At 44.7% G+C, this 11,539-nt stretch overlaps 1 protein-coding gene across 1 annotated transcript; it reads left to right on the forward strand.

Moving 5' to 3' along the window:
- Positions 1-3,548: 3,548 nt before the first annotated feature.
- LOC127615097 (dynein regulatory complex subunit 4-like) lies at positions 3,549-5,023 on the forward strand. Its single transcript, XM_052086647.1, has one exon. It carries the CDS (start codon positions 3,636-3,638, stop codon positions 4,812-4,814), a length of 1,179 nt encoding a protein of 392 aa, XP_051942607.1. The 5' UTR covers positions 3,549-3,635; the 3' UTR covers positions 4,815-5,023.
- The last annotated feature ends 6,516 nt before the right edge of the window (positions 5,024-11,539 follow it).

Consider the following 11,539-nt stretch of genomic DNA (forward strand, 5'->3'; position numbering starts at 1 on the left):
TGAGGGTAAGAAATCAATTGTTTGCTCGTGGGCTACTTCCTGTTCATGGGGGGGGGGGGGATTCCTAAAATGACTGAGTGAGGTAACCTTTTGGCATGAATTTACAAAAGTAAATATTGCTGAGCACACATATGATGTTATATTCAGATTTAGGGCTGACAAAGCACTTTAGCAAACAAGAAAAGGTGTTCAAGTATTGCTGGAGAATCCCGACAGCCCTGTTAGGGATGTAAAACACGTCATTCGGCAGAGTGTCTGGGGACCTTCAGAATTATCCAAAATGACTCGCATATTTGCCACTTAGCAGGCAACTTCCAATTTAACAGAAAATGACATAAGATGATGAGAGTGTACTGGTACCTCTTTTTTTTTGTTTTTGCCCTGAAACGTCAAATGGCAAAATTTCTCTGGTAAAAATCGAAGAAAAACAAAATAGACTTCACACATTATGATAGCCGGTATTCCAAATTTTGTAAACTGAGTTCAGACTGGGGAGTTCCATTTTGAAATCTCCCCCACCATTATTATTAGCCTCAGTTGTCAACAGACACAGTGAGAAAAGAATTTTTTTTTTCCCAAGGAGGCATTTGAAAGGAGCCAAGTCGCATTGTTTGGATTTCACGCTCGACATGCTGACACATTCCCAAATGTTAGCTTGGGTTCATCCCGCTGAATGGTGGGGCAGGTCCCAACTTGTGTTTGCGAGCTCACCTGTGGTCACATTTCACCGCCTTTTTGCCTGGTGCATGCACACACACACACACACACACACCTACGTGCACACATTAGAGTGCAACTGAACCAAAATATCAAGACTTCCTGTGTCTTCAGGCATGACTTTGTAAGACTTTTTTGTGGGTCTACCCATGATCGGTGGGCATACCAAATTTCATGTTGCTGAGGGATCTGATTTAGGCAGCTGATTGTATTTTGTGAATCCTGGAGGGGCCTCCTGAGTCAAAATTGCCACTTCAAAGCACTTTTTGGGCATGTCGTCTTCAAACTTTTTGCTAGTCTATTCGTGATAGACAGGCCTACCAAAGTTCATGTTGCCGAGTGAAAGTGGCTTTGGGGGAAGATTTTTTTTTGGGGGGGGGGGGGGGCGTGAATTTTAGAAGTGCCGACCAAGCCTAAATGGCAAACTTCCTATTGTGTTTTCAGGCATGGCTCCGTGAGATTTTTGGTGCGTCTACTCATTATAGAAATGTCTGCCAAATTTCACGATGCTGAGTGAAACGGACTGACGACAGTACTCCCTCCCTTTGGAATAAAATTTTATCCACGAGGAACCTGTCTACGATTGATTTATGTTTCTTCTGATACAAGACCCCCCAGATCAAAAAGCATGTTCCTGTTCATGGCAAGCATGTTCCTGTTCATGGCTTTGGTTGTAAGCCTCAAACACATTTTACACTCCCACAAAAAATGATGCTGCTCCACAATTGGCGTATGTGACACAGATGGCTCAGACCGCAACTACATTCTGTGCGTGGTCTGACACGACAATTGCTGTCTCAATGTGCCCGAAACACCTTTTTCGTGTTTATCAGCTACTGAAAATGTAAACAATATCACATTTATTATACACAAACGTTCGGTCTCTTCGTTTACACTAAAAAAAAGGCAGTTGAACAACAAAGGATAGTTTTTCTACTTCAATTAGAGTTGTTAACTTAGTAAACACTTTGACTCTTAAATCTTTTCAGTTATGATAACTTCACACAAAATTCTACCAAATTAGTGTAACATAAGCGGAAGTCAGTGAGTCATAAATCAGGGACAATAGTAATGCTAGCCAGTAAGGACTCAAATAAGCTAGCTCGCTAGCAAGCGTTGTCGTACCTTTCTTAATTTCTCTGAAGCTTGCAGGATGTGTTTGGACTTTTTCTAGCATGAAATAACATCATTTGTGTTTTTTTTTTATACACAAACGTTCGGTCTTTTAGTTTACACTTTAAAAAAAAGGCTGTTGAACAACGAAGGCTAGTTTTGCTACTTCAATTAGAGTTGTTAACTTAGTAAACACTTTGACTCTTAAATCTTTTCAGTTCTGATAACTTCACAAAATACACTACCAAATAAGTGTAACATAAGCGGAAGTCGGTGAGTCATAAATCAGGAACAACAGTAATGCTAGCCAGTAAGGACTCAAATAAGCTAGCTCGCTAGCAAGCGTTGTCGTACCTTTCTTAATTTCTCTGAAGCTCGCAGCATGTGTTTGGACTTTTTCTAGCATGAAATAACAACTTTTGTGTTTTTTTTTTCAAACACACGTGAAGCCTGAATTATATGGACTGCGGCTCCTGCTCATAGGAGGAAGAAGGCGGATCCAGCAGTGGTGGACCACGTGAAACCTCCATCGCTGGAACTCAAAGAAGAAAAAAAAACTTCCATTCTTGAAGGGGGAAAAAAAAAACCCGCGCTTACGTCAACATCCGAAAAACACGAGACAGAAAAACCATAATTGTTTTCAGATGTATCAGTGACGCCCCGGAATGCGCTAAACTGTTGTATTTGGTGGAAACAGACAACCAAGCTCGGAGACACTTAATCCTTTTCCAAACGTCCCCCCGGTGCAAGTTTTAAGATACAACAAAAGCTTGTTTGATTGCTGGAACATTTTTAAAAAAAAGATGTACGATTAAGAGTGCACAAAGTTCACAGGCCGGTGAAATATCAGTTCCTAATAGCGTCAATGTAATCAGTTTTTTTTTAATTGTTGTGAATGACACCAAAATGGTGGCATAGTTTTGTCTGGCTGTTATGGCTCGCCGTGAGAATGTTGACATTCTACGTTAGGTTCCTTGACAAAAAGTAGTTGGAACAAAGATATGTGGAACAAGATTGTTCTATCTTTCCGATTTGGGTTGTCACTCTTGCTGATGTTTTGCATTTTGCCAAGGTAGCTTTCTTCGGGCTTGTACATCATGTAAAATTGTGGTATGCCAAAAGCTCGTGGTTGGGTGCATACTTTTGATTTTATAAGATAAGATAACATATCCTTTATTCGTCCCACACTGGGGAAATTTACAATAAATTAATATTTATTAAAATAAATATTATAATAAATATTATATATATTATTATAAATATATAATATACATAAATTATAAATTAATAATAATAATAATCCATTTTATTTGTGGGCGCCTTTCTAGAAACTCAAGGACACCTTACAACAAGCAGTTAAAATCACGAGTACAATGTTTAAAAACAACATCAAATAAGATAAGAAAAAATACAACAAAAATAAATAAATAAATAAAATAATGGCTAATTATTGTGACAGTTTGGTTCACACTGGGTACAGTAAAGGAAAAAAAATAAATTCTGCAAAAATGTTTTTCCGATGTGTCAACAGGAGCATATTTAATGACGTTTTCAAAACTGTCATCGTGTGACCGAGCGAGTTCCCGTGACACGCGTCTCGTAAAGATGTCGTCTATGATGTTTGATGGGGCTTGTTGTGTCATCTCGAAGCGGCCTTCTCTTCAAAGAACACCTCATTGGCAAAGATGACATCACGACATTTTAGACTTGGTGAGAGTCGTCGGACTGCAATCAACTGGTTGTCCTCAAAAATACACGCAGGACGTTTTTCTTTTGGTGTGTGGAGTTTGTTTGTGTTCTCCAAAATGGCCAGCAAAGGGAAAGGAAAAGGAAAAGGCAAAGGCAAAGGCAAAGGCAAGAAAGCAGAAGTCAATGAAAACACGCCCCTGACCGAAATGTCGGAAGAGCAGCTGATGGAGCGCGTCACCAAGATTACCGAGGAGCTGGTCCGCATCCAAGACGAGAAGAATAATTTCCGTCTCATGCGGGACCAGGTCAAAGCCTTCTGGGAGATCTCCAAGCAGAAGCTCCAAGACGTGAAGGACAAGCTCCGCGAGGGCAGCATCGTGCGTGACGAGGCCAAGATGCGCCACCGGATGAAGGTGGCCAAGTACCAGCAGAAAGTTCGGCACCTGGAGTCGGAGTGCCACACCAACGTTTCGCATTTGAAGCTCGACGGGGCCGGCTTCTCCACCATCAACGACAACAAGCGCTTCGAGATGGAGCAAGGGGCGCTGAATGAGATCCGAAGCCTGCAGGTGGACCTGAGCGAAAAAGAGCTCTACAGCCAAAACCACATCGAACAGCTCAAGTTCGATCACGCGTCCAAATTGGTGGACATCATGGTCCCGCACGACTGGAGGAAGGTGGAGCTGGAGGCCAAGCACAACGCCATGATCCTCCCCATGTTCGAGGAGTCCGAGAAAAGGCTGGAAGCCGAGATCTACGTCCTGGACACCCAAATGCAAATCCGTCTGGAGTCCTTGAAGAAAGAGCACGACGGCGCCTTCCGCCAGGCGCTCAAGCGAAGCTGGGAGTTCTACCAAGCGCACATGGAGGAGATTTCCCTCCTGGAGAAGCAGCTCACCACGCTGATGTGCCAGGGCGTGGTGCGGCAGCTGTCCTCCATCCAGAAGCAGCCGTCGTGCCCGCAGGAGAACCTCCAGCAGGACAAGAAAAAACTGCAGGAGCTCCAGAAGCAGCTGGAGAAGCACAATGAGGACAAGGCCCAGCGTGAGGCCAGCGACGGTCGCCTCCGGATCCTGGAGGAGGAACTGGAGGAGCTCTCCATCAAGCACAGCTCCCTTATGGAGGAGCTGGAGCGCAAGGAGCTGGAGCACGAAAATCTACTCCGGAGCCACGCCGCAGGTCTTCTGGACGCCCAGCACCGCAACGGGTTGAGGACGAGGCAGTTGAAGCTGAAGCTGCAAGCCGCTACCGAAACGCTGGAAAAGCTTGAAAAGAGTCTGAGTGCAGAACGCTGACTTGGAAGACCGCCTTCACCGCTCGGCGGGCGGGTCCGGCGGTCCGTGCCGACCCGGAGCTGGAAAAGTGCTCAGTTTACGATCCGAGCTGGGTTCTCAAGCTTTGTTTTGAGTGACAGGACGATTTGCGGACAGAAGCGATGGAACACAGGAGCCGTGTCATCTGGGAGCGTCGTTTTCCTCTACGTCGCATCAACGACTAATTCGCGCCTGCTTAGGTTTGCCCGGAGTAAGCTACCGAACAGACGTATCAGAACTACAACGATGTTCCAATACAGCAGTACTTCTATTTACGAACGTCGCTTCATACGAAATTTTCCACTTACGAAATGCCTCAACGGGAAAAATTTCAAGATACGGTATGGGCAGCTACTTGCAGTTGCCTGAACGCAACATACTTGGAGCTGCTCTGCTATTGGCTATGACCGAGGATCATCCTGGCGTCCCATTGGCTAAGATGGACCTCTACAGTTTGCGTCTATCCGTCATTCGTCCCTCGGGCCATGAGACCTTCCGATAGTTTTACGTAAATGCGAATCACTTTCGAAGGATTCTTAAAAGCCGACCAAAGCAAAACATCCTTGGATCAGTTCTTTTGGAAATTTCTTTAGGAAACACATTCATTTCATTAAGTAGAGGTAGCACTGTACTTTGCGTCTGCGCTTGATTCAAGTACTGTATTTCGTTTTGTGTCCACGTTTACTCCGGACAATTTAAAAACTGATGTCTCACATTCTGCCCATTCCACAATTCGATAATCATTCATTCATTCATTCGTCTTCCGAGCCGCTTGATCCTCACTAGGGTCGCGGGGGGTGCTGGAGCCTATCCCAGCTGTCTTCGGGCAGTAGGCGGGGGACACCCAGAATCGGTTGCCAGCCAATCGCAGGGCACACATAGACGAACAACCATCCACACTCACACTCACACTCACACCTAGGGACAATTTGGAGTGTTCAATCAGCCTGCATGTTTTTGGAATGTGGGAGGAAACCGGAGCACCCGGAGAAAACCCACGCAGGCCCGGGGAGAACATGCAAGCTCCACACAGGGAGGTCGGAGCTGGAATCGAACCTGGTACCTCTGCACTGTGAAGCCGACGTGCTAACCACTGGACTACCGGGCCGCCATGCATGAGGTTGACGATTGTATATATTCAGTCATTCCCAAGGATACTTTGAGTGCAGACAATCAGAGCCAGGATTCGAACCGGCGATTCTTTTTGAGACCTGGACCATAAACTCTCCCAACTAAGCCACAGTGGCCTTCGATTATATATATATTTTTTTACCAGCCGGTCTGGCACCAAAACAGGAGACTGTTTAAAATCCTTCATGGCTTGCACACAAGATAAGTTTCTCCTGAAAACACATCGCTCCTGATACGCGGATCACAATGGCCGAAGACAGCCCAAGCTAATCTACTTCCTGCTCGTTGTCAGAATCGCTGGCATGGCGGCGGTGATAAAACGGAGCAAACTGCCCGGTAGAGCAAGGACAATACGCCTTGGGCTTTGGGAATCGGTGCACTGTTTACATGAACAACAAATAATAGTCCCAAACAAAACAAAAGCACTTTAGCTGTTTTTGCAAGTATCCTGTTGAAAATGTATTTTGGAGGGTCCCCAACTCAACCCTCTGAAAGCTATGGCCGCCCCGTAGAAGAAGAAAAAAACCCCAAAACATCAGGCAGCAGTTTTACTCGGACCGCAATCCTTGCACGCCACCATTTTTTTTATGTGTATTTGATTCATCGGCATGTACGAGAGTATCCATGTTGGGGTCAAATGAGTGACATCGGGAGCTCGAGTTGTTTTCCTCCAGCGTATTCTCATGTTGTACTTTTATTTTTTTTGGACATTCAATAAACAAGAAACAGCACATTGGCGAATGTGGCTCTCCTTGCCCACATACGATGGCATGACCGTTTTTTTTTTCCTAATCCACTCAAATTATTATTATTTTTTTTTGCTAGGCTAATGACTGAACGTCCATGTTCTGGATCTCTGACACATTACAACAGACCCAGCCTTGGAATGTTACGTAGAATGAACAGTATGGTCCCTAAACGCAACCAGATGTTGAAAGCCTCGTACGCCGGCTGGGCCGGGAACCGGACCGATCCAACATGCGTCACCACGGACGAACCCCAAGCTTAGGCCTTAGCTAAACAGCCCCCTTCTTCCTGTGCCTCACTGAGGTACCTGTTCCTGTTCTGAGAGGCTCTTTATTTGGATGTTGCCATTTCATTTGCAGGCGATTAATACCGCGAGTAAACCAAAATGCAATTTTAAAGACACTCGCTCTTTGTGTGTGTGTGTGTGTGTGTTTGTGTGTGTCGATGTATTTTGGGACGTGGGGTGTGGTACGATTCAAGGAGCGTATAATTCATCCATCCATCTGTTATCCCAACCGCTTATCCTCACTCGGGTAGCGGCCGTAATGGAGCTAAGCGGAGCAACGTTGCGCTTTCATTCTTTTAAATTCAAATCCATCTTTTCCCATTGAAATCAGTTTTCGTAACACAAATGCACGATAGCGGTCGGCGCCAGTGCGGCTGTTGAGGATCATCGAAATAGCGTTGCAGCGATCTGAGTAGATGCTTGAACTACCGGCATTTCCAAGTCACACACATTAGACATTGTAGAGGTTGACTTTTGGGTTGTTTTTTTTTTGTGGTTTCCTTTTTTCGCATCTTCATAGCTATTACAAACCTCACACAGTTTCCACCCTTCTAAACACTATATTATATATATAAATGTAAACACTATATATATATATCTCATCTCATCTCATCTTCCGTACCAGAAAACCCACGCAGGCCCGGGGAGAACATGCAAACTCCACACAGGGAGGCCGGAGCTGGAATCGAACCCGGTACCTCTGCACTGTGAAGCCGACGTGCTAACCACTGGACTACCGGGCCGCCTATATATATATATATATATATATATATATATATATATATATATATATATATATATATATATATATATATATATATAAATGTATTTGAAAAGTTGCAAGAAAAACATATATAATATATAAGATACTGCATTGTAATAAAGGAGGTGGATGGGGGGGTCTTTTAATGGGGATGAGGAACACAACCCGTGCTTGATTAGCCACTAGTAACCCGAGTAGAGATTTGATTAGCCACTAAAATGGTTTGTACTATTTCATCTTTGTCAAGAGCTTCGCAAGGTCATTTATATTACTGGGCCCCAAGTATTGTTGTTTTTATGACAATATTTTTTCTGTCCCCCCCCCCGTACTGTAAACACAGATGACTACGTTTAGGAAGAACAACATAAATCTGGGGGGAGGGGGGGGGGGATTTGAAATCTGACACAAACCCGCAAAATATCAACATACATCCCAACATACAAAGTCACAAATTCACCCCCGCAAAAGAGTGAAGCCGCAATCACCGAAGCGGCGAAATAAAGAAGGACCATCATATATATTCATTCATTCATTCATCTTCCGAGCCGCTTGATCCTCACTAGGGTCGCGGGGGGTGCTGGAGCCTATCCCAGCTGTCTTCGGGCAGTAGGCGGGGGACACCCTGAATCGGTTGCCAGCCAATCAAAGGGCACACAGAAACGAACAACCATCCGCACCCACACTCACACCTAGGGACAATTTAGAGTGTTCAATCAGCCTGCCACGCATGTTTTTGGAATGTGGGAGGAAACCGGAGCACCCGGAGAAAACCCACACAGACCCGGGGAGAACATGCAAACTCCACACAGGGAGGCCGGAGCTGGAATCGAACCCGGTACCTCTGCACTGTGAAGCCGACGTGCTAACCACTGGACTACCGGGCCGCCCATCATATATATATTGTATATTATGTTTCGATCTGGTTACGTTTGGTTGTGATTTCTCATGTGCCCTTTTTTCGCCAGCTGTTCTCGTTATCAGTGTTCCTTGTGTGTAACCAATTAGCTCCCCGCAAGCCTTCGTGTCTTGTCCAGGTGTTTCTCGTTGTCTCGTCACTTCGCTTGGATTTACTTCCCTGAGTTTCTGTCAATCTTTGTTGGGTCATTGTGAGCATGTGAGTATGTGAGTTGTTTCCTGTTGTAGTTTGGTTTGATACTTGTGATTTCCAGGCATTTTTTTTGAGTACTTCAACTCAGTGTGTTTTTTTTCTCGCATTGTACTGCTGTGTGTTATTTTGTTAAATACATTTTGGTCAATCCATTCTGCCCCTCCCTGCTTTTTGGGGGTCCTACAACTACCATCACGCAGAACGTGACGTGTATCACGCCATCATTCTTGATTCTTGTTGAATTATGTCGGCCGGTTGTGGAGTCACCTCCCGTCATGGTTGCCTAGCAACATAAAGGCCGTAAAATCTTCCCTACCAGAGAGTTTAATCTCCTGCACCGCTGCCTGAAAGGTAATTGACAACGTGTTCTCCTGATAATAGTTTGTGGTTATACATGAAGTTTGTTACGGTACATATTACTTTTTTTTAGGGCGGGGGGGGGGGGCAAATCGCCTTACTAATGAGACTAGCAAAGCTGGATTGACACTGCAGTTCACGTTTTATTTAATGTCTTTACTCCAAAAGCTTAGATTGCCACTTAAGCGCCCCCCCCCCCCCCCCCCCGCACAGTACTGTGCGTCTGTTCATCAAATCCTCCTCAGTTCATCTCAAAATCAGGTTGATCAATCAAGAAAAAGGTCGGCATATCCCTTTCAAGGAGGCATTTGGGGGAATTTGAGAGGCCTTGGGGGGCTTAGGAGGCCCGGGGTGAGAGGAGGGTGAGACTTCAAAAGAACAAAGGCAGCGAGCTCACATTAAAGGCGGCAGACTGTGGAGCGTTGATGTTTAACCGTGCCGGAACTGCAGATGAAGTTGATTTTGGGGAGGGTAATGACAGGTGAAATGACTCCCACGGCGAGACGATAAAAAAAGGTATCGCGTTCAATTGACAACGTGAGCGCAATATTCCCCACGCCGCAGTAACAATAGAAAACTAAGCGAGACGCATGCCAGGCCTGTAGGTGGCGATGTAAGCGGCACGGCATAACTCACAGTAACAATTGGGCCGAATGTGACCATTTTCACTCCCAAAAAAGTCATTTCTGAAAAAGATGGTCCTGAATGAGGGGAACAACGTGTTAAGAGTGACTATTTTAAATGTTAAACCATTTGGATATTTAAAGATGTACACGCATACCAACAATCGGGGCCCATCTGGCACCTCTTTCTTGGTCAACAAAATAGAAGCACGTGAGAGAATCCGAGGTCGGAGCACACCTGTGAGGGTTTCGGCTGGCATAGTTTGTCAGGGATTTTTGGACTTTGGACAACAGGGACGAAACCCAAACATGTTTCCGCTCAAGCCAAATGTTTGTTCTCCCTTTTTCTCTTCTCACTATCACCTCTCACTGTAAACTGTTTATATGTGCGCTTTTAGCACTGTTTTGTCCTGACCGAAGCGTTCAGGTGACAGGATGGCTCAAGAATGTAAATTTGTTATTATTCCCCATGTTGGTGACAAAAATTCACGTTTTCTCCATAGTTAGTTTTCTCCTGATTGATGACAAAAGGAAACAAAGTTTTTTTTAAAAATTCCTTAACGGCTTATTGACAGTTTAATGTGTTGGGTTTCCGGGCCCCGGCCTTCCTGAATGGAGTTTGCATATTGCCTCTGTGCCTGCGTGGGTTTTCTCCGGGTACTCTGGTTTCCGCCCACATTCCAAAAACATGCACAGCATATACCGAGTATGCCTTTACAGTAAATATGATGATGGTTTAAATCAATACAAGTCGTATAAATAAAACTCGAGTAAGAGTAAACTACAAATAGCAGACAATGACGTGTTGGTTCCGGTGAAACTGAAGCAAGGCTGCTTGAAATGGAAGTCGACCCCGCAGTCGGTCACACATTCAGGAATGTTATGACTGCAGTTAAGGGTGATGGAGCTTTAAGGGCAGGGAGGGTGACGGAGGGTGCATGCGTGAGATTGCAGAGAGCACCGATGCCTGAATTTACACTCTCAGGTGACGCGTTGTTCCTGCAGCGTCGACAATGGCCACGGATGCTCATGTTCCACATAGCCAGGGGTGGGGGTGTGGGGGGGGGCAGCGTAATGTCATCATGCAGACACTAATGAAGAATAGCTACACAACCGTGATTACAGTACGTTGCCGTAAGATTGATAATTTTTCACAGAGGATAAAGAATATATGCTTGTGGGTATATGAATACACTTTTATAAAAACATATAAAATATAATTTTGGTTAAACGTCATGAAATACTTGGCTATTGTGTTTTATTGAACTTGTTTGTAATCTAAAACTGGAGCTCGGGTTCAGCAAGAATAAAGGGATTAACTGCCTATATTTCAAAGCACTGATGTCCCACCATCCCAAAAAAAAATGTTTATGAACTACAATGTCATAAAAAAAAGGAACCCATTAGCTCATTACTCTGCTCAATTTGCTCTCAAGCTCGGGAGGCACAAAGGGCGCATGAATTTTGCATGTTTTCTTAAAAGCGGTGTCAATACTTGCAATGCATTATTTAGCAGTAACAAACATTTTCAAGTTCTGCAAAATGTTGTTACACACACACACAGATACAGAGTGTCTCATTTTCCCTAGATCACTGCACATGGTGAGCTAATGACAAAAGCTGCTGACTGGCTTTAAATGACTTTTTAAAGCCAGCAGCAGCAAGTCATTGGACGCAGTGGGAGGGTTGGGG

Source organism: Hippocampus zosterae, chromosome 14, assembly GCF_025434085.1.
Source record: "Hippocampus zosterae strain Florida chromosome 14, ASM2543408v3, whole genome shotgun sequence".
NCBI lineage: Eukaryota > Metazoa > Chordata > Actinopteri > Syngnathiformes > Syngnathidae > Hippocampus > Hippocampus zosterae.